Source organism: Guyanagaster necrorhizus, assembly GCF_019112545.1.
Source record: "Guyanagaster necrorhizus MCA 3950 unplaced genomic scaffold BT62scaffold_23, whole genome shotgun sequence".
Classification (NCBI taxonomy): domain Eukaryota; kingdom Fungi; phylum Basidiomycota; class Agaricomycetes; order Agaricales; family Physalacriaceae; genus Guyanagaster; species Guyanagaster necrorhizus.
Window position 1 is genome coordinate 643221 of NW_025064902.1, and position 25355 is coordinate 668575.

The 25355-nt window shown below is 47.0% G+C and overlaps 13 protein-coding genes across 13 annotated transcripts; 8 read left to right on the forward strand and 5 right to left on the reverse strand.

The window, feature by feature from the left end:
* Nucleotides 1-391: 391 nt before the first annotated feature.
* Nucleotides 392-1297, forward strand: BT62DRAFT_1009304 (uncharacterized protein; the record flags this gene model as incomplete). The annotated part of the gene is made up of 3 exons (XM_043177535.1): nucleotides 392-431; nucleotides 486-659; nucleotides 864-1297. The coding sequence occupies 3 exons, from the start codon at nucleotides 392-394 to the stop codon at nucleotides 1295-1297; spliced, it is 648 nt and encodes a 215-aa protein (XP_043036990.1).
* Nucleotides 1298-1903: 606 nt separating this feature from the next.
* Nucleotides 1904-2463, forward strand: BT62DRAFT_903123 (uncharacterized protein; the record flags this gene model as incomplete). The annotated part of the gene is made up of 4 exons (XM_043183514.1): nucleotides 1904-2061; nucleotides 2116-2195; nucleotides 2254-2343; nucleotides 2399-2463. 4 exons carry the CDS (start codon nucleotides 1904-1906, stop codon nucleotides 2461-2463), a joined length of 393 nt encoding a protein of 130 aa, XP_043036991.1.
* Nucleotides 2464-3027: 564 nt separating this feature from the next.
* BT62DRAFT_333857 (uncharacterized protein) lies at nucleotides 3028-3765 on the forward strand. Its single transcript, XM_043180539.1, has one exon. The coding sequence runs from the start codon at nucleotides 3212-3214 to the stop codon at nucleotides 3623-3625; it is 414 nt and encodes a 137-aa protein (XP_043036992.1). The 5' UTR covers nucleotides 3028-3211; the 3' UTR covers nucleotides 3626-3765.
* BT62DRAFT_1009306 (uncharacterized protein) lies at nucleotides 3729-4477 on the forward strand (the record flags this gene model as incomplete). Its single annotated transcript, XM_043177536.1, has 3 exons — nucleotides 3729-3900; nucleotides 3959-4021; nucleotides 4089-4477. The coding sequence occupies 3 exons, from the start codon at nucleotides 3729-3731 to the stop codon at nucleotides 4475-4477; spliced, it is 624 nt and encodes a 207-aa protein (XP_043036993.1).
* Nucleotides 4478-4972: 495 nt separating this feature from the next.
* BT62DRAFT_1009307 (uncharacterized protein) lies at nucleotides 4973-6617 on the forward strand (the record flags this gene model as incomplete). Its single annotated transcript, XM_043177537.1, has 3 exons — nucleotides 4973-5687; nucleotides 6119-6171; nucleotides 6231-6617. The coding sequence occupies 3 exons, from the start codon at nucleotides 4973-4975 to the stop codon at nucleotides 6615-6617; spliced, it is 1155 nt and encodes a 384-aa protein (XP_043036994.1).
* Nucleotides 6618-7415: 798 nt separating this feature from the next.
* Nucleotides 7416-8510, reverse strand: BT62DRAFT_988294 (NmrA-like family protein-like protein; the record flags this gene model as incomplete). The annotated part of the gene is made up of 2 exons (XM_043190110.1): nucleotides 8236-8510; nucleotides 7416-8186 (listed from the first exon to the last, which is right to left on the reverse strand). The coding sequence occupies exons 1-2, from the start codon at nucleotides 8440-8442 to the stop codon at nucleotides 7416-7418; spliced, it is 978 nt and encodes a 325-aa protein (XP_043036995.1). The 5' UTR covers nucleotides 8443-8510.
* Nucleotides 8511-8574: 64 nt separating this feature from the next.
* On the reverse strand, nucleotides 8575-10446 carry BT62DRAFT_996037 (uncharacterized protein; the record flags this gene model as incomplete). The annotated part of the gene is made up of 7 exons (XM_043190560.1): nucleotides 8575-8750; nucleotides 8865-8969; nucleotides 9155-9176; nucleotides 9225-9272; nucleotides 9958-10055; nucleotides 10160-10208; nucleotides 10315-10446. The coding sequence occupies 7 exons, from the start codon at nucleotides 10444-10446 to the stop codon at nucleotides 8575-8577; spliced, it is 630 nt and encodes a 209-aa protein (XP_043036996.1).
* A 2550-nt stretch (nucleotides 10447-12996) lies between these two features.
* Nucleotides 12997-13824, forward strand: BT62DRAFT_996038 (uncharacterized protein). Its single transcript, XM_043190561.1, has 4 exons — nucleotides 12997-13279; nucleotides 13333-13386; nucleotides 13444-13635; nucleotides 13695-13824. Exons 1-4 carry the CDS (start codon nucleotides 13100-13102, stop codon nucleotides 13773-13775), a joined length of 507 nt encoding a protein of 168 aa, XP_043036997.1. The 5' UTR covers nucleotides 12997-13099; the 3' UTR covers nucleotides 13776-13824.
* A 296-nt stretch (nucleotides 13825-14120) lies between these two features.
* Nucleotides 14121-15620, reverse strand: BT62DRAFT_1009311 (uncharacterized protein; the record flags this gene model as incomplete). The annotated part of the gene is made up of 3 exons (XM_043177538.1): nucleotides 14121-14713; nucleotides 14765-14957; nucleotides 15534-15620. The coding sequence occupies 3 exons, from the start codon at nucleotides 15618-15620 to the stop codon at nucleotides 14121-14123; spliced, it is 873 nt and encodes a 290-aa protein (XP_043036998.1).
* A 739-nt stretch (nucleotides 15621-16359) lies between these two features.
* Nucleotides 16360-16971, reverse strand: BT62DRAFT_935109 (uncharacterized protein). Its single transcript, XM_043186860.1, has one exon. The coding sequence runs from the start codon at nucleotides 16654-16656 to the stop codon at nucleotides 16474-16476; it is 183 nt and encodes a 60-aa protein (XP_043036999.1). The 5' UTR covers nucleotides 16657-16971; the 3' UTR covers nucleotides 16360-16473.
* Nucleotides 16972-19586: 2615 nt separating this feature from the next.
* BT62DRAFT_903333 (uncharacterized protein) lies at nucleotides 19587-19949 on the forward strand (the record flags this gene model as incomplete). Its single annotated transcript, XM_043183520.1, has 3 exons — nucleotides 19587-19657; nucleotides 19723-19817; nucleotides 19867-19949. Coding segments are annotated over 3 exons (249 nt in total), but the record flags the coding sequence as incomplete, so codon positions are not given.
* Nucleotides 19950-20092: 143 nt separating this feature from the next.
* Nucleotides 20093-21346, reverse strand: BT62DRAFT_1009314 (uncharacterized protein; the record flags this gene model as incomplete). The annotated part of the gene is made up of 5 exons (XM_043177539.1): nucleotides 20093-20108; nucleotides 20166-20861; nucleotides 20916-21002; nucleotides 21051-21110; nucleotides 21204-21346. The coding sequence occupies 5 exons, from the start codon at nucleotides 21344-21346 to the stop codon at nucleotides 20093-20095; spliced, it is 1002 nt and encodes a 333-aa protein (XP_043037001.1).
* BT62DRAFT_333930 (glycoside hydrolase family 47 protein) lies at nucleotides 21266-23936 on the forward strand. Its single transcript, XM_043180540.1, has 17 exons — nucleotides 21266-21333; nucleotides 21389-21603; nucleotides 21652-21754; nucleotides 21811-21828; nucleotides 21875-21948; nucleotides 22006-22135; nucleotides 22188-22247; nucleotides 22301-22324; nucleotides 22372-22464; nucleotides 22512-22527; nucleotides 22584-22639; nucleotides 22692-22823; nucleotides 22878-22998; nucleotides 23048-23132; nucleotides 23184-23528; nucleotides 23579-23622; nucleotides 23677-23936. Exons 2-17 carry the CDS (start codon nucleotides 21446-21448, stop codon nucleotides 23856-23858), a joined length of 1641 nt encoding a protein of 546 aa, XP_043037002.1. The 5' UTR covers nucleotides 21266-21333; nucleotides 21389-21445; the 3' UTR covers nucleotides 23859-23936.
* Nucleotides 23937-25355: the final 1419 nt, after the last annotated feature.

Genomic DNA, 25355 nt, shown 5'->3' on the forward strand with positions numbered 1-25355 from the left:
CCTACCCCCCTTTCTAAACTATACCGCTATATAGGGCTTTCGTGCACACGCTACGAGAGATTCACACAATTCCTGCGAAGGTCGTATCCCCAATGTTTTCAGCAGTTTTTCCTACCACACGGAGTGCAATAGAGGACACTTTTCAGTGTTCTATGTATAGTCGAGCTTACTTCAAGACATACGTTCCCATTGCAGCAATGATGGAGACCAGCGATTTGATTCTCACATATATATACTCTATCGAAGGACGATATCATTCGTTCACCCATGGAGTCTCTTGGTACTCAGCCCAGTCGATCCTTTCACTCCGAAGATAAAGGCTCCCCCATCGACGAGAAGAGGGCTTTGGCTGAGGTTGTTGTAGAGGTCTCTTTCCAAGGAGATGTCTACGATGACTTGCGCGTTTGAAGATGGGAAGGAACGTCCTATTTGTATCCGTCTTTCTCTGTCGTTGCCGCTGCTTCAGGGCTGACTGGATTCTACAGTAACGGACATGGACGTTGCTACCATTATCTCCCTAGAGGACGACCCTACTCTCCCAGCATCCACATTTCGCATGCGGTTCGTCGGTATCGGGCTATCATGCTTCGGTACCGTTCTTGGTCAAATATTTGTAAGGCCATCTCTACGCTTTGATAAGACCAACCTGACACAGCTTGGTACTTCCGGCCACAAACAGCGTCCATAAATTCTGTGATATAGTCTTGGCATCGCTCTGGAAACCCTTATACCCGAACCGGGAGATCCTGTCAGGAGCCTTAGGACAAAGGACAATGCTTTTTGAAAGTTCATGATTCCTGATCCTTTCAGTAAATAACATTCCTTTCTTTTTACTTAAAGATCAGATTCTAAATCGGTCTCAGATATTAAGAAACATGTCGCAACAACTATCTTCTCTACGACTGCCGCTGAATTTGCCCTTGCCATTAGCATACTGTTTGCCGAAGATGACTTGTACTACAGTATTCAAGTACGCGGTATCAATTCCGCCAAAAATTGTCGTCGTCTTCTGGATTCACATCCAAATGCCGCTGTCGAAAATTTCACTCTCATTGACAGCCAAGTTATCAGATACGGACCGGGCGGCATCATGCGCTCGTTCTTTGTCTACCCACGTGCCTCGTCTTTCCCAACCTGCTTCCTACCGTGCAGCTTTTCGACGCCCTTCACGAGGCAAGAAGATATTTCTCCGGAAAAAATGCGTCCGGTCCTTTTGGAGTATCTTCGTCTGGGAAGGATTTCCCGAGTATTTATCCCTGACCCTGACGGGGATAAGCGTCTTCTGTTTGGCGAATAGAGATAGCGCATGGTGTTTAGCTCCTTGTCTACATTTCGTCCGATCCTACGTCATTTTCTCCTCATAGGTTCGTCTGACGTCGAAGCCGAAGTAGAAGGCCATCATCCTGATGGTCTTCTGTCTGCTCTCCAAGTTGCATGTTTTGCGTCACGAGTGCGCCAAAATGGTTGCAGAATGGACACCGTTCTTAGACTCCTCAGGTTTTCAATAACTTCTTCTATTTAGCACTTGTCGACTCGTGGACTCTATAACCGAAATCTCTCGGAGTAACTAGTGAAATCGTGGGTATTTCTGTCTTGGGCTTCATATCTAGGGTTCGTTGTTCTGATGCTGAAGGACGCACAGGCACGTTGATCATATTTACTTGCCGTATCAGCTCGCCTCCTCTCATGATGTGGCAAGTTTCATCAATGATCTCTTCTACCATTGTTTTGTGTCCATACAATTCATGATTCTGACGTCACGAGTGTTCTGAGCCTGGGTGGCATCCATGTTCCGGATTCACACGCGGGCTCATCATACCTTTGGGTATATATACCATGTATCTGCACGAGGACATTCGTCTCTCCGTCGACCATCGATATACCCAGCTCCTTCACGCTCATCATGAAATTCACGTCCCTCTTGCTTGCTGTTGTCTCCTTCTTTACAGTAGCACTTGCAATCCCTGTCAACTTGGACAAGCGAGACGTCTTCGTGCCTCCTATCCTGTACCCGCATTCTGGCACCGTGTGGACGATCAACGAGCGTCACAATGTTACCTGGTCAGGATTGTTCTCTGCAATGATTCGCACAACCTTGCTTACTCGAATGTACAGGGATACATCTAATGCGCCAGTGAACATCACAAACTCCAAAGGCCTCATAATGCTGCGTAAGGATAACATGGCTACTCCTCGTGCATTATCTTTCCTTCATCGATATGATGCGCGCTTATTTAAGGAACAAAACTGCAGTGATTCTTGCGGAAGGATTTAACATTCTACTCGGCAGATTCGAGATAACGGTGCCTTGGGTTGTTGAAGGAGATGATTATTCTCTAGTTCGTGCGTATTATATTCCTTGAATGGTCTCTGTATTATTACTGACCATGTTCCCCAGTATTCGGCGATTCGGGAAATTGGAGTGAGAACTTTACGATTACCGGATCGGATATTTCATTCTGAGTTATTGATTCCGGGGGTGGCTTCGAATTTTTGGACAATCACGCGGAAGTTGATTCATTTGAAGTATTGATTGAATTTGTTGTAAATTTAGTGGTATCAATGAACGGCGACTTTTGAGAAAGTAGTCTTGATTTCATCCTAGTGCCGAAGGCTTTGGAATATGGGGATCTCTAATGCCAAGGAAATTCGGCCTTGGTACACTCTCAAGTTTGTTGGCACGTTGATTCTGATACGGAGAAAGCATCTCGATTCTATCTTTCCATCACTCGCAGCCGAAGAGGGCCTAATTTTATACTTTTTCGCACTGGCTATATGTAGTAATGTGAATTTGTTCTTGCCTCTGAGTGTTGAGATTTGGAGTACATGCTTATAAGACCTTTAGTCTTTGGGTTACAAACTTCTGAGGAGTTTCCTCATTGACTTCTCATATTTATACTGGACTACACCTTTTCTAGTAATTTCTATTTAATTCCTTCAATTTCCCTCGGATTCTTTCCTTACTCAGCATGCCGGAATATCAGATTGTTTGAATCCCCGGTACTTCTTCCGTATTTCATCTCATCCCGACATCGTTTACAGATACTTTAGCGTTCTGCTTCCGGTTGAACTTGTGTCGCTGGTACCGCCTGCTTGCCCTATCGTTGGTTATTATTCTATATTGTTCTTGAGGTATCTTTAAGGACGAACCATAGCGAGGTAGGGCTTTCATTCTACGGACACATCTTGCACTGACCTCGAGACCGTGCAGATGGCACGCGATGCGGATTCACGACCTCTACAGGAACTTTTTGACGCAATCGTTGACGCTGTCAGATTTGCATCGCCACTTAGTGAAGCATTCAAAGACCTCGTTTCAGGCTTCTTGGTGTCACGCCGTTCCCTCCCTCGAGCTCGATACTTTCTGTTTGAGGCTATCTACTTTGCTACACCTGAAAGGATCCCTGAGTACCACGACACGGGTCTCAAACCCCCCATCATATCATCTTCGGCAAGAATGCTTGTTCTCAACAGCCAAAGGTTTGTTACAAACGGTACCTTTGACGATTCCATTTTAATATCAATCCTGAAAATAATGACCAATATCGAAACCATATTCTTTGAAATGCGTCGTGGGAAGAGTTATCCCCGGAGTTATTGGGCGTGTCGTCACGATATCGTCTGAAGAATATATTTCTCAGAAATGTCACCGTTTCCTCGAATTCATCATACTATTCCTTCCTTAGACACAGCCCCACATGTAATCTTGGTCAGCCTGGTCTTTATGAATGCCTGCTGTTGGCTATTCCGATTATGAGCATGGCGGCGCCGAAGAGGTTACGGCAATCCCTGAAAAATGGATCCTCGTCAAGTCCCTATCCGTTGCTCGTTTTCGAAATTCTCAAGATATAGAACGCATAATCATTTTCTCTCCGTCATCTCTATTCGACTTCCTTGGTGGTACCGAAACTGAGGTAGTACTCCGTCAATACCCAGGCTAAGCTCTGACACCCCGAAGATGGCATCTGCTTCTTGGGAGATGTAGTCGCAGCATCGGATTTCGCGATGGCTTGCGCAAATCGTCATGGCGAAATAATTCCTTCAAGCACCCCCGCCTTATCTAATATACTTTCCCTCTCTATGCACAGTCGGAGTTCTTCCCAATGATACATCTGAAGAGATCCTTGGCTTCCCGCCCATCCCAGTTTTACAGTGGTGGATTGACATCGTGGTGCACTCGAAATACTACTCCCTGTCAATGCTTTGCATTACTGTGATTGCTAAAGGACACCGCTGGCTCATAAGTGACGACGCCTTCACTCAGTGGCGTTGCCTGGATAGAAAGATATCGTCGCCTCCGTACAAGGTGCAGGAAGTAGGCATTCTTTTCAGGGTAGAGCGGATTGAGGATGCAGATTCTGGAACCGTGATTGATCTGTTGACGGCGAATATGCCAGGACTTTTTGGGTTTTATAGGTACAAGACCGTTGTGTTTAAATTGATTAGCGATGTCGTATTATGGCATTTGTTCTGCTAAGTCAACGTGGAAAGCTGTACTTTTCGGAAGCCAATTAACATCTGTTTAGGTGATCTGGCTTTAGTGGAGGCTCCTGGGACATATCAGTACAATGACATTTGCCTCGCATCTCTTATTATCGCAGCTGCAGCTCTGTCTGTTGCCTTCGAAATCACCATTCCACCCCGCAATTGATCACCTCTAATTGAATGGCTGCCCGTTAAATTGCATGGGGCCAGTCCAGGGACCAGAATGTTGCCCCTTTAATTTATGCCGCGCCAGATCTCCCCTTCGCCACTCGGCAGCGCAACCACACCTCTCACTCTAGAGCTACCATCATCCCAAGTTACACTCGCTCTCAATATTGAATGTAGCGTCAGCTCTGTGAAAATTTCACCCTGACTATGGCTAACTTTTGTTCTGCATAGATGGGACCCGATTCTTCCTCAGACAACATTTCATATGTTCAGAGAGATCAGATTGGACACCACGGACAAGATAAAGTGTTATCACGACATGTATCTCGCGTCTCCCATTATCCCAGCTGCAACACGTACTGTATACCTACGGTCCCTCTGTGCATTTGTAATTGACAGTTGGATATCTTCCATCTTGCAGTTTACTACCAATATTGACACCATTTGTTTTTTTAACATTTCATGGGACATGTTGGCCCAGGAGTGGCTCGACACGATTTCCAGTTATCGTCTCACCGGAATATCATTGGACAGCATCCATATCCATTCAATCGATTCCTTCTTCTCTTTCTTTCTGAGCTTCACCACTCGCGCGCATGTTAATCTTTATATCTTCGGCACGTCCTATGTCGAAAATGCAGAAGAACAAGTAGATCTAGCACGACTGCAATCTCACAAAAAACCTGTAGCGCTTCGATCACTGGTCATTCGATGCTTGGAGTATGGCGATGTAACAAAGTCGGTCCGTGCTATCCTTCTATCCCCATCATCTTCTTTCAATCTACGCGCTCTCGTAGTCGCCAAGTTCAACATTTCGAGGATCCGGGAAGACAGCATGGACAGTTATGCCATCCTTTTACGTGACCTGATTTTATCGTCAAACCTTCAAGCGCTTCGGACCATGAGGAGCAATTTCATTATGCCAGCACGGCCATCTTTCATATTCTATATCCCCTCCTCCACCAACTCTCATTTGGCATCATCCCTGCTCCGTTTCGAACTCTCGCCTTTCAGCAGAGTTCAGTTCTGCGGTGGTGCGTTGACAGTCTTCTGTGCTCCAAGTGCTACCAATTAAGGGAACTTGTCATTGGTACCGCATTTCAATCGGTTGCGTGGGTCGTTGTGGATGAAGCGCTGGAACAATGGGCTCGCCTAGATGATTAGCTTTCCTCACCAAATTACAAGGTGGATGTCGTGCATATTATTATCCACCACAAAGGACTGCTTAATGACTCTGTACGGCATGCAGAGGTGGTCGATGCTGTAACCCAGCATATGCCTCGATTAGTACAAAGAGGAGTTTTGAAACTGGTATCTGGGCCTCCTCCATCGCTACTGCCACAGCAGGGTTCTGCTTAACGGAAGAAAAGGAAAGACAGAAAACCAGCTTATTATCTTTCGAAGCCTTTCGCACTTGGAGTCCTCGCTACTCTCATTAGATCCGATATCGACATTGCGGTCACAGCCATACAGCGATTTGAATCCATTTCCGCTCCTATTCGACGTCTCCCGCGAGATGTCCTCCTAGAGATCTTCTCTCTTTGTCATGGGGTGCCCTTATACTCTAGTTTCGCCAGCGCCAGAAAGTACCCCTGGCTTCTGTCAAGCATGATTCTTTGGAACTTGTCAAGGTTCACCTCCAGCGGTCGGGAAACGTTCCGTTGAAAGTATGCCTGGACCTTTATTCCAGCGATAAGCACAAAGTGGACGCCATTTCTCGCGTTTTGAACGTCAGTCACAGATGGTGGAAGCTACAAATTTTGGGCCACTACCACTTGCAGTGTACGAGCTTTCCATCGTTGTTCCCAGCACTGCGAACATCTAATATTTCAGTAATGTTTTGGGTGGTGTGGGAGTCTTCGACGCCCCCTTGCTTAGGAAAGTACGATTGGGTGAGGAGTGTCGCTCCATTCGCTCCTGCTTCCCTCTCATATCACACTTCTCGCGCTTCTCGACCTCTCTGAAAGATTTTCCGATGTTGCTATCGTATCCAAGCCTCACCGAGCTCCTTTTTACGGCTGAAAGGTTTTTGTCTGATACAACTCCATCGACAATCATACTTCCCACTGTTCTGTGCCTTTCAGTATTTGGAGTAGAGTTATCCCGTTGCTCTTCTTACCTACATTAGAAGACTTTCAACTGTGGGGTAGTAGGTATGTGGATCCGGGCGGCATAGAAATTGCCTCTGCTTTCCTATCGCAGTCACACTGCTCTTTGAAGACTATGTCAGTTACCGCATCTAATGATAACCAGCTCCTGGACCTGCTGATATCTCAGCCATCGCTTCGTAAGCTGTCGGTCAGATATATTAATAGTGAGAATGAGTGGTCTACATCTCCAGATTTCCTACCGAACCTGGAGCACATCGAGATCTGCCATAGAAATGTCGAGTACTACATTGGAGTGGTGCAGGTGATTCAAGCACGGTGGCACGCACCGGTGAGACGCCTTCGGACGTTTGTCGTGGTTACATAATCACGTTTCAGGAGCAAGTCGATAGAGTACGTGAAAGCTACGACAAATAAAGGCCTGGAAGTTATTGTGACAGGTCGATTCTCCGGCTGGATCCGAGGATTTTTTTTTAGTAAAAATATCTACCTTTCAATGTGAATATCGTCTACACTATGCATGAGTATTACTACTGTTACCGAAATCCGAAGAGGCAGAATCAAGAGCTTTGTTGCTCTTGATCGCATTGAAAGCATACCTTCAAAGGACGACATGACTTTATATAAATTCAATTGATACATGTTCATACACGACTATGCCTTTACAATGGAGCTCCAATCCATCCTCTCAAAACTCTGCTTCGTACTGACCAATTCCGCATCCTGGATCCCAAGGTCTTCCTTCGTCAAAATCTTTACACCGCTCTTTGACCAACCATTGACAAGTTCGACGAATTTCATATTTAACACCAGCTCTTTCCCAATTACTGGACCAGCGAAAAATGAAGCGATGTACTCTTCTGTATCCTTCTGGACAAACACGGTCTCGACGCCGTTGACCTCTCCCCATAACTTCAGGATTTCGCCCATCGTCAAAGTCTCAACCGAGCCAAGAACATACTTCGAAGGGAGAGTGATCTCCGGCTTCGCCAGGATCGCACTGACAAAAACGCCTACATCCGCGTCCGTCTGTCCTATTATAGGTGTGGCCGCACTGGGTGCACACGGCTGAACCCACGCGTACTTCCCCGACTCCAGCTTGACTGGACGCAAAAGAGTCGCCAGGTTCGTGGCATAGAATCCAGCCCAGAAGAAAGTCGTCTTCTTCGCGAGAGCGGGGAGGGAGGAGAAGATGTATTCGTCAATGAGGGCTTTACTATCAATATGAGGAACAGAAAGAGCGCCTTTGCTATTGGTGGAGGCAGAGGGCAAAGAACTCCAGACGTAGTGCTCGAGTGTGGGAGTGGATGCTGCGGCATTGGCGAGGTTCTTGCCCTGCTGGATTTCTCCCTCGAAGGCTCCGTCAGGTCCAACGGTCTGTAGAAGAGCCCAGAAGTCTGTTACACCAAAGGCTGCAGACGCACCCTGAGAAAAACTTAGCATTTATTCGTTTGGACAGCTACAGTTAACGGACCTGGAATGCCTTGGCGATGCTCTGGTAGTTGTTGAGATCTGCCGCGACGACTTCAGCGCCACTAGCAGCAAGCGCCTTAGCCTTGTCACTATCTGGCTTCCGAGTTACGGCTCGAACGATGTAATCTTTGTTTTTGAGAAACGAAGCGACGACAGAGCCGCCTTGCTGTCCTGTAGCGCCAAACACAACGATGAGTTTACGGGACATGGTTTATGGAGTGTCACTATACTGAAGCCACTTTAAATGTCGAGACGCTGATTAATTGTAGTCAGCAGAAATGCGAAAGATGACGTCCTTTGGGCAGATGACTGAGCACTTATTAATGAATTCTTCTCACAGTCATATGGTCTTTCTTGGAGCCAGTAACGTCATATTGTTTTGTGAGAAGCAGTAAAGTCTACGACGCCCCGTCAGCAGTCGAAGGAAATCTTCCTTTTCTATTCGAGCTATAGCCTTGTTAGAGAAGAACACCAGTGGTACATCGAGCGGAGTCCGACCATCGGCTGCAACGTCACCTGCCGAACGAAAAACTCAATGAAATGATGAAATAAAGGTACGATGTGATTTTTTGGGACGACGACGACGAGACGACCGCGGTGATGACGGTGATGGAGGCGAAGATGACTCACCAAGCTCCCATTTCGACGTCATCCCGAGCGCGGCATCTGCCAAGGCTATGGCACCTGGCTGGGAACGAAATGAAAGCCCGGCGGAGGTAACCCTCCCACCTCTCCCTGTATATCACCTTTCTTGTGTTACATCTCTCTCTAATTCATATGTATTACTACCACAGACTTTCTCTATTACTCGTAGCGATTTCTCTACTACTCGTCACCAATTCATCTACTACTCGTCTTTCTCGCTTCGGCGGTGGATGCTAGTGACAATAACGCGGCACACTGAGCTCGCGCATGCTCACTACCCTTGGATTCACATGTACTCTGGACAATCATTGAGTACAGCTCTACAAGAGATTGACCAAAATTTACCTTTATATCAAGATGGACAGAAAGGCCGGTAAGCTCAACATTCAGACCCTACAATCTCTTGGATAATAATATCAGTGTTGAACAAAAGCCTTTGGGAAGCGGATTATGTTGTTACAAGTAGAAAGGAAGAACCCATTTCCGAGAAGAAATATTCTAAATATCAGTTGATAAGTAGACACTGAGAAGAAGCCAATAGCAACCCGTATATGTTCCGCGGTAAGGGGCGAAGGAAAGGCTATCTCCCCGTTGTGGCCTGTGGCCCGTAGGATTGCAAACTAATTTCTTCGACAAGAATAAATTAGGAAATGAAGTACTGCGCAAGATGGCCAGGCTGGGAGACTAGAACACTGGATTGATTGGCCATCTCCAGGGAATGTTGTTGACAAGCGGTCCCGGGCCGGTCCATGTCACGATTGAGGTCATGCCCTCAAGAATGCACGTCGTGATCACGACGCGTGCAATCTGGACGCGTTTTAGGAATTTTGGAAAGCGCGCGCCACCGTACGTTCACTCTCTGAAGCAATATATGTGCATATAAATATCTAATGGACTCGGAGAATTGATAGGTATGTAATGACAGCGAATAAATCTACTAGCAAGAAATTAGGAACCAAGAGTCGGAGCGGGTCCACCTTAACAGCGGAAAATACTGCGAATCTATTAAACCAACTCTGCGGCTTCTCGCTAGTGAAACCAATTAGTCCCTCGATCGAACATAAAGTACGTGACTCACCGATCCGCGGATAATATTGCGCTTAGCATAAGAATCTCCCGGAGCAGGAGCCGCCGCTGATGGCGACCTCTTCTTCCTGCCGTTGTAGTACGTCGCACCTGATCGACACCGCGAGTCTTGGCTCGAAGGCCCTCGACCGTTTTGCTGAGGAACATCAGCCCGATGGCCCAAAGAAATGTTCAAAACACTTGGGGATACTTACGACATAGTACTGACATGGGTACGTCCCGACGCCAGAGCCCGTTCGGTACCTACAAGGATGGTTTTCAATAAAGAAACAGAAGAAAATTTCATTGAAACTTGCGTGCAGCCAAATGTCGAACCCGGGTATGGTGGAGAGTCGCTGCCCCAGCTGACCTTGGCATGCCCATTATTATCAGTGTCGGGGCACAGATATCCTGTCCATGCTGGGGAGGATGGTTGAGGGCCCCCTCCATTGGCGGCGAGAACAACAGCAACGAATGCAAGTATGTGAACAAGAAGACGCATTATTGGCTGCAGAGGTCGATGAGGGGAGCGACGGGAATCATAGGTCCAAACTTCAGCCCTTTTATGCACGGTACAATTATCCGCCGAGAGCACCGCCTCTTCAAACGAAAAATTTTACAAAACATGCATTTTACCGACCGCGTGTTGTGACGGCGGCGTTGACGCGGGGGTGGCTAAGGGCGGCTTGCGCCTCCAATGACGATATGAAAATGATCTGGTTATGGGTAATCAATGTTGATTGTACAAGATTTTGTGGTGCAGCTATATCTGTACATCAAGTAATTCAATCCCAACGACGTTGGTGCAGAGTCAGCGGTCACGACTGAAGGCGACCTATGTCCAGTAATGCGGTGACCACAGGGCGCTGAGAAAAAAGCGGGAGCTTAGCGACAAATCATATGGTAGCAAAGCAGGTTAATTGCCGGCATAACGTACGAAAGCGCTTAAGGCTGGACGGTTGAATTTCCATTAAATTGATATTTCACAGGAAGAAGTAACCAGTCGCTAGTACTTACATTAAAACCCGTTTGCTCATTAAATAAGATGATAACCGACGCTCGAAATGCGGAGAGTGTGAGATTAAGGAGACTTCGAATCAGGGCTAATTTTTATGAAGAGGTGTAATCTAAACTGACGCTCTGTCAGGGTCAACGCCCAAGGAAGAACGACGGATAAAGACTCCACAGGTAAAGGTTTTCAAAGGGTCAAGGGTCCGAATGGCTGACATGGACTCGCTATCGCCGTAATAAAATATCCTGACGTATGCGAGGAAATCGGATGAACAAAATAGCATTGAGATAGGAATGATGGGTGAAAGTCACCATGGATTTGTTTAGGCGACTCGGGGAAATTGCTGGTCATTATACCTGTGCCGAGGGCATCATTCCCCCGAAGTAAGGGCTGGCTCATGTGGAAAAATGACGAGTACATACAAGAACGGTGCATCTCTTTCCCACGGAAGTCCGGGCAATGGCCATTCAACTCGAATCGAGGGTGAGCAGAGGCATTGCCTCGGCCCTCAGTCTTACCTAAACAAAATGAGAACTGTATTTTATGATAAAGAGTAAGGTACACGCACTACTTAGCGATATGCAAAGATACCGTGACGCATGTTCAAATTAGTTGCCGTCGAGGAACGAGAATACCCAAAAGAAAACTCGGTCAAGATGCTGCGGCCCATTCTAGGGTTCGGGACCGGGTTGTAGTTGATGTTTACAAATCATTTTATATGGATTACTTTTCCAGCCAAATCTCGCATTTCGGTCTCCATTGTCGCCTAAGAAGAGCAGACGATATGTCACGATTCACTATTAGTATGAGAGTAGCAGTTCTTAAAAGAAAGATAATTCTTCCATGGGACAAATTTGGATACTTTCGGCCATATGTCATAGTTAAACGACGAGAGAATAACTGCGGAGGAGACAGAGCCGGGAAAGTAATCCTGAATATGGCGGTCTGGAGTGAAGTCTATGTCCGGAAACGTGGTTGTTTCCGGGAACCTCCGAATTCGGCTTTCCTTCCGACCGGGCCGCGTTCGACTGGCTATGTCGTCGGAGTGAAACACATTATGCGTTGTTTTCCTCCATATGTGACAATGTTTCTTTGGGTGTATCTCCGTGGTTCAAAGTCGACCAGCCCTCCTGCCATCGCGGCCTACCTCAACTGAATGTACTTCAATAATAGCTGCTTTCTACTCATTAGAAATTGCTTCTCAAGGATAGCAGTCAGTCTTTTTTTTGGGGGGGGGAGAGGCTATTATAGGACTCAACAACTCCTTTACGCTCAATTCGCAGAGCCAAGTACTGGATTCTTCACCAACCCATGCGTCGTAACCGCACGTGCGTACAGGCCTGTGATTGCCCAACCGCCAAGCAGTACGATCCTCCACACCTGCTGAGGTCGTCTTGAACGACAGTCATGCTGTTCGTCTTCTTTTACCCATTATGTCCTTTCGTGATCCTTTCTTAGTGAAACCGGACTTTTTATCATGCTGTAATTCCTTTTGGAAAGCTGAAGACTTAATGAAATGGCGGTTCTCAGAACAACGACGAAGATCTATCTCCTCGATCCAAATGCTGGACAAGTGTAGACACCATATAGAAGGATGAGGAGTTACCTTTCTGTATTTTCACGCTTTGCAATGACAACGAGCGTCATTTAGTCTTCTATTGGCGGGAATCTAAGCTGTACGACGTCTACCGCATGATGGCGGATCAGCTGCGGAACGTCATCAGTAAACACGGCAGTCCATACATATGGATATTCTTCGTCCTTTCCATTATACCGTCAATGGTTGGTGGTCACGGGAAGCACCCCTTAGTGACCCGAATCGAACGGATTTTGTCTGCTGAGAGATCGTCCTATGATCTTGTGATGTATTCTCTTGACTACGCCGGCATGTCGGAGAATCAGCATCGGTACCACCATTCAGTCCAGTCTGAGAGGTAGACTTCTAATAGAGCCGTGACCACCGTTTGCACCTTCTCTTTCGGTACATGAATCCTCCTTGCGTGCGTGAATTCTCGCTGCTAGACTCTTCTGAAACGCTTCTCTCCTAGGAAAACTTCTCGCTGAATGGTATAAAATGCCTTAAACTTGAGTCTCAATCCTCCAACAACTACACACACCGTAGTCGTACTAACCAAAGCTCAATATGTTCTCCGGCATTATCGCACTTCTTCTCCCTGTCGTCCTTGCCGTCGCTAGCCCTCTCGTGGCTCGCAGCGATGTCACCGCGCTCGAAGCCGCTTTCGATGGCATGGCCAAGACCGTCCTCGCAATCCAAGAATCCTGCAAGGCCTTCTCAGAAAGCGTCGACCTTACTCATGCTACGGTCAGTTTTCCGGCACCTTTCTTCTCGCCGCTTTTGCTAATGGTGCGGATCAGGCTGTCGGCAATGCCGCAAAGACTTTAGACTCGGATGCCATTCCATTTGTCCCGGTACGCCGTTTTTTTAACTGTCACTAGTATATACTTTCCTGACAAATGTCTATCCAGAAAAATGTGACGGAGAGGCGGTGTGCACCACTCTCACGAACTTTGCCCTCGCTCCTTTCGATCTTGGAGGGTATCGTCGCCCTCAAGGATGACTTCAATACCATCTGTGTCGTTTCCATTGTTTGCATCATCGTTAACGACCTCGCCGCTGATAACTGTGAACTTATGAATAATCTCATTGCTGCTACACCGGTATGTTTATTTGATTGATATTTCACGAACGGTATAAAAGTCACTGTGACTCTGTGCAGGCCTTTTACAAGACGTGTGCGAATGATTTGAACGACAAGTTGGTGGCAGAGGCGACGAAGGTCCAGGTCACATTCTGTTAGAAGGGGAGCTTGGATGTTTCTCATAAAGCTGGCTCGAATTACGCTCGATGCATTTTGTAGTATCTGAATAAATGCGCGATTTTATTGTATCTTTTTCCTTATAAAAGCATGTCGTTTCGGCGATCAGTAAGTAATTTCTGTCATGGGGGCCTACAGCTGCCGCAGACCAACGTGGCGGCATGGATATTGTCCGAGCCAGCACACGGTCCGTTCAGCCGGCAACACTTTTCTTCAACCTTTCCGCATCGATTGCGTGTTCTGGCGCCCCAAGCAGCCTTTGTTCCGCACGCGTGATTTAGGCCGTCGCGATGTTTGATTGCGCGAAGTTTCTATAGCGGACCAGCTTCACAATCCTCCGTCTGGATAATAAGCCTCGCTTTCCTGATGCTGTAGCTCATCTAATGTAAGATAAGGCGAGAACAGGACAGGTGGTGGATCCAGTTCGGATGCATAGAAAGTTTGTGCATAATGGGCAGCTAGAATCTTCTTGCATCCTACTTCATTCCATTCGGTTCCAACCAGAAGTCCAAAACAACTTCCTGGCAAGGGTACATTCCACTTTTGCATGACATCCTGCAGTGCTTCAAGATGAATTGAGCGTACCTCCCAATCATGGGAGGACAATCCCTCACTAACAACAGTAACATCTATGAATGTCAGCGATTGTTCTGGAAAGACTCTGAGGACCGCTTGCTCACGCTCCATCCGAAAACTAGTGGTCATGGCAGTGATGTCTTCATCGCCTTTTAGAAGCGGTGCTTGAGCATGTCGCCTGTCAAGCACTAAGAGCTGTCCACGGAAGTTAAGCTCGGAAAGGTGCCATACCAGTTCCCGACCCCGCCGACAATCAAATGGCTCATCGTTCTGTGGAGTTGGTGGGATCAAATTTATAGCGACGGTCCGAGCTCGTAGGCAGGAGCTGAGTAAATCTTCCGCCTCTGCAAAACCTGGATTTGAAGTTTATGATGTATCCCTCTTTTACATGAGACCCAAAAGATTGCGCCACTTCTGGGGATGTACTGGGAGTGCATCAGAGTTGACCGATGATGCGCGATATATAAGGGAATCCAAAACATGATTGAGTTGTCGCAAGTAGATCTTCTGCCTCTCCGCGTTAGCAAAAGTAATCAGACCTGGATCTGGAAAGTAATAATAGGAATCATAATCTCCTTTCACGTGCTGCTACGAACGAAAAGAGTCTCGATTTACACTGGTACTTGCACAGGCCCAGCCTCGAATTGCAGGAGGCGCATATTTTCCCAACAGATCTTAGAACTTGTCCCGGATGGGAGGGAGATCTGCGAAGGCAGTTTGAGAAAATACAGAGATGAACGTCGCTTTCTAATGCATGTCACGGATATTCATGATTCACATTGACTTAGAAACTGTTGCAGACATGCAGAATTTTCTCCAATTCGGAGTTATGGGCGTAATAGCATCTACATGCCATCCTTGCCCTCATATACAGGGATGCCTGGACCTTAGAACAATCGCGTCTTAACTCGTCTCTCTTATACATGGCACAATGTATGCATCCGTTTAGCCGGAATAAAATTTCTCCTCGAATTAGAACTACAAGTTAGTACCGATGCTAAGCCTGTCGCATGCGAAGGAACGCTCTGTGAAATACTGTGAATGGTCTGAACCTTTCATTCATATTTTGTCAAGAGATTTGCTGCAGGCCTGCGTCTTCTCGTCACTGGGGGTTGGCTGCTCTTGGTAGTGCATGTACGTAAGTTGTTAGCATAATCCCCCTACCAATTCGAAAGGCAAAGATCGATTCGTGGAAATCCGCGCATTTATGTTCATACACAACTTTCTGGTCTTGACGGGGTGCGGAGCCATGATGACAGGAAGCATGCATGAAGAGATGGCTGGTTCGTCATTAAATGTTGGTGGACTCACACGAATTCACGGATGGAATATACCGTAGTGCGTTCCATTTCTTCTGTTTATTTCGAATAGCTCTGCGGTGTTTCATATCCCTCTTGCTGTTGCCGTGCCATATCAATGTCTTTCTGGCTCAATGAATAATCAGGTGACAGACAGAATATCTTTCGCCCAACTCTTGATCGGGCTTGGAGGTCTGATGCGGAAGCTACTTACAAGGATCCAAATCCCTTTTCAGCTGCGTGCGACGGTCCATTCTATATTTGTCTCCGGCAACAAGGACGAGTCTTCAGAAACTATACATGCGGCTGTTGCGACGTCCATGTCAACCATACAATAGATTTTCCCGCAACAGAACTTAATTTCAGCGCCCTATGATATACATTTCCTGGTTCCATTCTTCTTGTTCCGAAGTTCCACCCACATGGCAAGACTCCGTCTGGTGTGTAATCAACGGGCAGGTCATGGCATGGTTGCTATCTTGGATTCCTTTGATGTGATATTATCGTGATTAGTAGGGTTACTTCTCGACAGGAGCATCAGTATATTGTAGAAAGTCTGCGCCATACCATACCTATTCTCTTTCTCTTTCAAATCTCTCACGTGGTATACATCGATTGATGAGAAGCAGTCATCATACCTATTTGTCTGTCATGACTTATAAGTGGGGGAAAAGGAAGAATGACTATCCAACCCGCGATTCTCCCTAAATTGTACGATGGGCTCATTATAACCGACAGATCTATTGAGGACTCTCTTGCCTCCGCTACCAGTAGGCTTCGGTCCCACACCCCACCAGATACCAAAGTCATGGATCGTCAAGCGACGGTCTTTCGACAATGGCAGACCAAGATCCATCCACCATCGACTCGCCCGAGGATACAGTAAACGCCTCAACCTTACCCTTGCTCCACACGTCCCATGGGATGATCACGCGACCCACACCGCCCGTGTCTCTGACATACTGCCCAACAGACACGTTCGGGAACATCGGCGGAGCATAAGCTGAGAAGGAACGCAACGTTTCGTGGTAGATGGCGATATCGGTAGTCTGTCCGAATTCATAGCAGTAAACGTCGCGGTGAATGAATGTTGAATAGTCGAAGAACCGCGGCGGAAAACCACGAAATAAGTTGCCATATATCCAGGGCGGAATTGTCTTCGTGGTCGTCGTCGTCAGTGGCAGTGATAGAGAGTGATGGCATGTAACACATGAAATAAAATCGCCACTGGGTATCGCGCTGATCCTAGAAATATCCAGAAGGGAGTTGTTATCGTCATCAGCAGTAGTGATGGTGGTAGTTCATCATCAAGAGGCTCGAAGCGAATATCAAATTTTCATCCGTTCCCAGAATTAGGATCGCCGGGCTGTGTTTACCGTTAAGTGCAGAGCCCCGAGCACTCATTGAAAGTTGAATATTAATTATAGAAAATGCTGGAACTGTATCACTAGGTCTGAGAGAGGGAATCAGGAACGGCTAGTAATAGTCTTGGTTATTGCTACGAACAAGCGGGAATCTCGAAGGAACTGGGCTGTGCCAAGACGGTGCCAAGACGCCAAGACGTCACGGTGTCTATCGCATGATTCTAAGGCACATTCACAATGTCCCTTCCTTGGACATGGGTTCGTTCATCCTGACAGCATGTCAGACAATGAATGCAGCATGAGCACCTCCTCAGATTCATGTCACACAGAATGCATTAAAAAGAATCCATGTCCATTAATGAAAATGTTACTAGCGACTAGCTCTTGAATAGTAAATAGTATCGCACTCAAAGAAATGAAAAATGGGGACTGAGAAAACTCTGGAACAACCTTGCGACAACATCCAAATGATGTTCTTCAGCATTTCTATACCGCATCCGACCCCCTTCATCATCGAGAATTAGAGCAATGACTGGGCCGTACCATAACATCTCTTGTGCCTGAGAACCAATGAGACTGGCGATGCTGCCATTAATGGCATTGGGGACATTGACACCTGGCTGCAGTCGATTCCTGCAGTACCAAATCTGAATTGGCGGATCGCCCAATTCCAACCGGACCCTTCGACAGGTGAGCTCATCCTGACGAAAGTAGTTGGACAGCAGCGGTATACAGTCCACTGTGGTGCCATCGTTTCTGTCCCAGAATATGAATGGGAGACGAACTCGTGTAGGCTCTGACACTTATGCCTCTATTTTCAGTCTGTGAAAATGGGAACGAGGTGAAGACATACTATTTGGCTGAAATAAGAAACCTAGAATAGTGCTCTGTGCTGGATGGCGATATATTTTTCCTTCGTTGATCCTTGGATAATTATCTGTGTATCGGTGCTGTCGATGTGGAGCCTGTGTGGAATGGACTGTAAAGGACTGGGTTTGTGAGTTTCAGTAGTTAGCTGGCAGGAAAATATTGGATGCAACATACGGATTCTAGGCATACTTGGCTGCACCAGAATGCACCACACTCACAGACTATGATTGGGTTGGAGTGAAAGTACGAAATTCTGCAGGAATGGCAGTTGTATAGCCAGGGTGGCATGTTGCCAAGTGCGGTGGCATCCATAATGTGTGAATGTGTCAGGGAATGTTGAGATGCCATAGGAGCAGTTCCGAGGAGCAGGGTAGTCGATATGTGTCATTTACCGTAACATCCTGAATTTATATAGGTGGGTAGATGTCAGTTCCACTTGATCGTCCCATCTCGGTTACAATCTTAATACCTGCCGTGCGCTGAATACCTTCTTTCACCAGATGCTGGAAAAGCCCCACTGGTGAGTACCAGGAAGGAAGGGATGCAGGCCCAGAGCCAAGTGCAGAGTCGGTCTCATTCTGTAGTTTCGCTGCTACCACCTAGTGACACTGGCTTTGGCATTTCAAGGATACCTTGATATATTTCACTTTTTGTGGATCTTGCAGCATATGTGGTGCTCGTGCACGTCCACAGAGCATACTTACATGCATATATTAAAAATGAAAGGATTATTCGTGATGTAATTTATTATTTATACAAAAAGGTGTCATCGTTATGCTTGAAAACTCTTTCAAATATCCAGTGCAGAGAGACAGAAGGGATAAGAAAGCATGTCTTGTCCGCCCTGGTCTTTTTCGGATATTTTCCTGGATTTCCATATGAGATCTGCGGCAAATATTCACCGAAAATAAGACATGGTCGAGGATCACCTATTTTTTGTGGATTTCTCGTTTAAAAGGGGTGGGAACTTCCCTCGAGTCATCTCCAGCATTAACCACTACCATCGCTCTGGAGATGGACGCCTACCGGTATGTTGACTTCCAGCCTCTGCAGATGGAGGACATCCCATCTTCGTATCCTGGGGATTCATATGAGATAGAGTGTCCTACCGAACGTTCGGTTCCTTCGTTTTCTCAGAGTTCCGACTTTGATTCCGTGCATAATGCAGCTCCTTTCACGCCGACGCCGTTGGAAGACCACTTCTCAGAAGCACATGGCTCTTACATCCCATCAACGGCTGAATCGCCCTTTATTTCTAGCCACACTTCACCATTTCTCTCGGACCTTCCCTTGGATTCTCCCGCAACACCATCCACGGAACTGGAGCCGGACTCCGATCATATATTGTATCCCACATCATCTTCGTCCTTTCTGGAGCATCGCCTTTTACTGAGCCGAAAGAACAGCCCCCTGATCAGGACCCCTCGCCATCTAGGAACAAGCGTAAATGGCTACAGTCTGAATTGCAGGGTATCCTCAGCTTCTGACTTGTGCACGCAGTCTTTGGGCAATTCACTACGGTCGGCATCCGAATGATCCTATAACGAAGACAACGAACGAGATTCTGATACGGTTTACCACCCTAGTCGAGGGCCCTCGAGTCCCAAAAAGAGAACTCGGTGGACCAGGACGATGAAGTACTTTGGTGAGAAGGACGTCAGTGGCGACGACCTGCAGTTTGTTGCAGTAAGAAAAGTCATGGAAGGAAAGTTCCTGTTGCTCTGGAGTTCAATCAAGACGATCAGGCTGAAGCCGAGTCTCACACGGTGCTTCCATGGATTCCTTTCAGCATGAAGAAGGCGCTCGGAACAAGAACGAGAGGCAATACATTTGCACGTATGAAGGATGTGGAAAGTGCTTCATTCGATGCACTCATCTGAAGAGACATGTGAAGAGTCTGCATTTAGACGAGAAGCGTGCGCTTGACCTTTTATCTCTTCGGCTCCAGTGCTCGTAGTTCCCTAGCTCCTAAATGTCCACACGAAGACTGCAAGAAGTCTTTCGGCAGGAAAGACAATCTGAAAAAGCATATGGGTAGCTTCCATTGAGCGAATTGTCTCTCGTGTTGGGCGTTTTTCTTCATCCACAAAGCCAAACAGTCAACATTCTCTTCCACTCGTCGCTCTCCGTTGCAATCCGTCGGCTATCTGTCCTTTGTATATATACATTCACCACTTTGAACACAATACTGCTAGGCGTTGAATTCTCTACGCTACAGCTAGAAGTTATAGATTCAACAATTTCTCTGTATTATTGGGGCGCACAGAATAGACGGAAATGCTGGCACTCCAAAACATTTCAACGACGTCAACATTGGCTGTAAAGGCGCCCATAAGTCACTTGCCACGCAGACGAGAGTCACTCTGAGATTACTATCCATGATTGGCTTGTACAAGTCCATATAATCCAAGGGGGCGACGACCCAAAAACGTTGTGCCGTCGCCACCATGACTTGAATAGTAAAGGCGTCGATGGAAACGTGACCAAGACGCAGGAGCATGTTCTCCATACGGTACATAACGGCCGAAGTAGGTTGAGATATGGATTCTGTTTCATTTTTAGGACCGTACGATCGATTAGATCCGTTCCGCGTTCGGTGGAGAGAAAAGTCTGCGGAGAGATCTGGTCGCCTTGTCACCTGACCGCGTGGTGGCGCGTTGTTTGTTGGAGTTAGGACCTGAGGTCGCCGACACTTTCTTTCTTCCACTGATCCCATCCTGCGGCTGGCGTCTGTACTCATCCTCCTTCCTGTGGATAACTCCATACTCGCCTTCGAACTGTGGACATGTTCATGAATGCTGAGATGACCACGAAACGATGTTCCCAGGACGAATAGAACAGAGGGCGGAGAACGGTGCCGGGACTTACCGGGGCCTTTATCGCGTTTTCTAGCGATGGGTTGCGATATTTTACGTTGGATAGCAGGTCGCGGCACTTCATTGAAGGTAGGTGTTCTGTACCTACACCTCGAAGTTAGTCTAATGACATTCGGCCTAGAATTACACAAAAGGTACTGCATATATGCTACTCCCATCGCAACACCGAACGAAGTCTTCCAATTGCCGTTCTCAAGGCGGAGCTCGCCAGCGTATGCTTTCATACTGGATACGATGACTGCGTGAGTTGCGTCTCTTCTCTATCGGACAAACTGCTGAATCTCGGATAGCTCGGTTTCAGTGGAAAGTAAAACATGGACACTGAGAGCATTCCTAGTTATTGAGGTGAGCCTATTGGCCATCCTATTACCTTTGCTGATAGCAGATAGCAGAGTCACACGTCAACGAGTCTCCAGTATGGCTGACTCTATAGCGGAGTTCACCCGTATTCTCTTTCTACTGTGTGTACCACGAAGCGCATCATGGAACCTCGTAGCACCCTCTCGATATCCATGTATCACGAACCTTTCTTCTCGACGCGACGCTTGTTCCGGAGGTAGCCATTTCATCACCGTCAGAAAGCTTCCGCCGAATTTGACATAGGTTGACAGGGAACAACTATATAACGTTATATCACAGGTTCCCTTCCTTCCTATCGATCCTCAACCATGCGCCGGTGCATAGTCGCTCTGTTGTGTCTTTCATCGACTGCCTTGAACCTGCCAGTACTGGCAGTCCAGAAGGTGGGCTTGACAGTGCCCGATACCGCCGCAGCATCCAGGGACGCGGTGAAGGACATTTTTGTCAAGAGTTACGACGTATATAAGTATGTGACACTCCGTATCTTTCGCCTCGATTCTAAGTCTTTGATCAGGAAATATGCGTGGGGACACGATGATTTGACGCCAGAGAGTAAATCGTTCTGTGACGGGAGAAATGGTTGGGGTTCGTCTATTGTTGATGCTTTGGGGACTATGGTGAGGCGCCGCAGCACCGTTCCACGCACTTCGGCTAATATTTTTCGTTGACGTAGCATATCATGGGACTAGACGTATGCAGGCACGACGTACCACTATCTTGTTCTTATAAAGCCGCAGGATCTCCTTGATGACGCCATAGACTACATCGGCACGATTGATTTCAGCGAGTCAAAGACATCATCACACGTTAGGTACGTTTCATCTCCATCCAATGTTAGCATATTGCTCTATCTTATAGAGTTGTGCAGTGTGTTCGAGACAACGATTCGATACCTCGGCGGGTTGCTCAGTGTATATGAACTAGGGGGCAATAAGGATGACATACTTCTCCAAAAGGCACAAGAGATTGCTGATAAACTCGCCTTTGCGTGGGTCGGAGTAAGTGTCCCTCTTCTGTGTGCAGCAGCGTCTTGCACTGATACGGCTGTAGAATAATGACCTGCCGTTCGGATGGATAGACTTTTTGACCGACAAGCCAGATGTTGCTACGGTGAATAAAGTCGTGGCTTCTCTTTGGTTCTCATCTAATCAGTCATCTCACAGTCAAACATCGCGGAAGCTGGAACGGTAGACCCTCGAATTACAACCATTTGACGATATTGACTATCTTTCAGCTGATTATAGAATGGGCTACTCTTAGTAAGTACACCGGAAACGATACCTATCAAGAACTCGCAGAGAAGGCCTTCCGGCACATCGCAACCTTGGTATGTTCCCATCCATACATTTTCAGTTCATATACTTATTGCTCCAGGGGTCACCTTTACCAGGTATGGAGTGTCTTTGTAGGACCCCGAATCTGCCAATTTACCCGTGATTCCCGTAGGTCTTGCCGCTCAGAGTATCAATCCGTCAACTGGCAATTTTGTCGGTGGTTACGTTGTAAGTTCCTTTATCCCTTCGCCGTAGGAACTGTTCTGACAAGTCGACATAGTCATGGGGCGGTGGAGCGGACAGCTACTTTGAGTATCTGTTGAAGTATCCGGTGCTTGTTGGTCTCGATGATCCATTATATATCGATACATGGAGCACAGCCGTTGATTCATCTATCAAGCATCTTTTGAAGGTATGCAAGTTGTATACAATTTGAATTGCTGGTGTGGGTAACCATGTTAAATAGCGTTCGACAGTTGGCGATTTTCTCTACACGAGTGAATTCGATGCAAGGTCGCCGGAAGGAAAACAGTATCGCTATATCAGCTCACATCTCACCTGTTTCCACGCGGGTAATTGGCTCTATGGTATGTCCTTTTTTCTCTTGCAAGATCAGATTGCCAATGCACGTTCAAGGCGGTACTCTACTCGGTAATGACACGATCGTTGAAGCGGCTTTGGGTCTGATGGAAGGATGTTGGAACAGCTATGCAGGCACCGCGTAGGTATCTCATATCGACTCTGCGATTGCTTCCTGACAATATCCTTCTAGCACCGGAATTGGACCGGAATCCTTTGCCTACATGACTTCCAATGGGAACTATACCGGTACCACTGCGCCCTCGGAGGATCAGTTGACATTCTACGAGGAGCATGGATTCTATATTACATCATCGTATTATATTCTGCGACCGGAGGTCCTCGAGTCGAACTTTTACGCGTGGCGCATCACTGGCGACACCAAGTACCTCGATCGGGCGACGAGTGCGGTGAATAGCTTCAAACAGTTCTTACCTGGGGCCGTCGCGTTCGATGGTATCTACGACGTGAATAACGTTACCTCCGCCAAGATCGATGATATGGAGAGTTTCTGGTTCGCAGAAGTGTTGAAGTATCTGTAGGGTTTTCGTTTTCTGAACATTTGGAGAGTATTGATCGTTGTCGCAGGTACCTAACTTTTGACGATCCGGAGAACATCAACATTGATAAATGTAAAGTTACAATCCTAGAACCAACCTTCGTCAATTAACATTCTGTTTGAAAAGACATCTTCAACACTGAAGCTCATCCTCTGAAAGCCGCGGCACCACTCGCACGGTACGGAAGTGGTAGTTTGGTACTCAACAAGCCTTTTAGGACAGAGAGTGGTCCACCGGCGGCTATCAGCCTGGCTCCGCATTATCGTTCGAGTAGCCATGAAGAGATTTTGGTCGTACAAGAGTACTAGTTTGTAAGGACGTTTTATATGTCATCAATACCCACTTTTGAAGCGAATTCGGGATTGTTGATCCCATCTAAGCATTGATTTTAACTGATCATCGTTCGATAGGCTGAGGGTGTATCTCGATTAGATGTTACCGGATTCTTCCTCACGGACCAAGTCCTTCCGGAATGTTGTAGACAAGATCTGAAGGCAGGTTCTTTATACCGGTCTTCCTATCTCTGACTATTCCAAGTCACTCGCGTGTCTTTGCAAAGGGGGTCAGAATGGGATGATTACAGTCCTGTTTGGCCTCTTCTGGTGGGGGGGGCAGGGAAATGAGGGTTACCAGTGGCTGCAGATGGTCACGGACGTAGATCGGAACATTCAGACTCTTCTTCATCAGCATGTGCCTGCAAAGCGCCGCAGGGGGTAGGCGCTTTTACATTGACATTTCTTGGAGAGCATTTATCAGTGCTACTACAGTGTTGGTATCGAAATTCTTGCCTAATCTTGTTACTATAGATCTGAAGATAATGTTCATTTTTCCCTATTGAATGTATTTTTTCCGTCAGGGAACAAATAAGGTACTGGCAGCGGTAAGGGAATCACCAGTGACGAGTCGGTTTAATGTGTCTGATCCAGTACCGATTGCCACGCAGGCTCCATTTCTGATGCATCTGTTGTTACCGTGACAGCAGTCCGCCTCGTTGCCACGCAATCATCTTCCCCCACCAACATCCTCGTCGTCTCCTTATATCTTCATCGTAGTCTCATACGCTCCGTCATGCGACATCGAGACACATAAAGCGACCTTTGAAGGGGCTCATGACCCACATCCTCTGACAGCACTCCGACGTCCCTGCCACGCCGTCGTTTTCTCTCCATCAACATCCTCGCCCCGCACCAGACCTGTGAGACAGTGTTCTGCATGTTGGCATGAATAACTAAATATACCTTTACATCTACTGGAATGATCATGTTCTATCCTGGTGAGTCTAGTTGAACATACATTGAAGTTACCGTACCTACCATTATTAACCCAGCTCGCAATGTGATATTCGTTTTTCTGCCACTCCTTCTGGTCATGAGTCAACAATGATCGAACACGTATGCGTACGTGCACTTTGAGAGACGGGTCCTGAACGGGGGTTACTGACGTTTTTTAATGTCTTTTGGTATGAGCCTCCGTCTGTATTGTGTCCTCTGTCCTCATATCCATTTCAGCTCTCTTATTTGGCATTCCACGTCTCTGCCAGTGGTATCGGGCGTGAACACCTCCATATTACCGCTTGTTTCTACTATCCCACCTGGCTTATCTGTGATCTCTGGGGTACGCTGTCTTCCCACATGTACCTGGTAAGATTTCACCCATCTCCCTCTAAGTTGACTAAAGAAATAAAACAGATAATGGCCCCGTCCGACTTTGAAACGGCTTTGATGCCGAATTAGTCAAATTCAATGTGCTTATCCGGTTTAAAGAGCCGAAACTCTCGTTCGAAGTTCGTATGAGTGACCGGTACC

Coding starts and splice junctions, on each gene's coding strand:
- BT62DRAFT_333857 (XM_043180539.1), top strand. CDS start 3,212: ATGGCACGCGATGCGGATTCACGACCTCTACAGGAACTTTTTGACGCA.
- BT62DRAFT_996038 (XM_043190561.1), top strand. CDS start 13,100: ATGTTCTCCGGCATTATCGCACTTCTTCTCCCTGTCGTCCTTGCCGTC. Junction 13,387..13,443: donor ATGCCATTCCATTTGTCCCG/GTACGCCGTTTT, acceptor ATGTCTATCCAG/AAAAATGTGACGGAGAGGCG. Junction 13,636..13,694: donor ATCTCATTGCTGCTACACCG/GTATGTTTATTT, acceptor GACTCTGTGCAG/GCCTTTTACAAGACGTGTGC.
- BT62DRAFT_935109 (XM_043186860.1), bottom strand. CDS start 16,656: ATGTTCCCGAACGTGTCTGTTGGGCAGTATGTCAGAGACACGGGCGGT.
- BT62DRAFT_333930 (XM_043180540.1), top strand. CDS start 21,446: ATGCGCCGGTGCATAGTCGCTCTGTTGTGTCTTTCATCGACTGCCTTG. Junction 22,248..22,300: donor ACAAGCCAGATGTTGCTACG/GTGAATAAAGTC, acceptor GTCATCTCACAG/TCAAACATCGCGGAAGCTGG. Junction 22,640..22,691: donor ATTTTGTCGGTGGTTACGTT/GTAAGTTCCTTT, acceptor AAGTCGACATAG/TCATGGGGCGGTGGAGCGGA.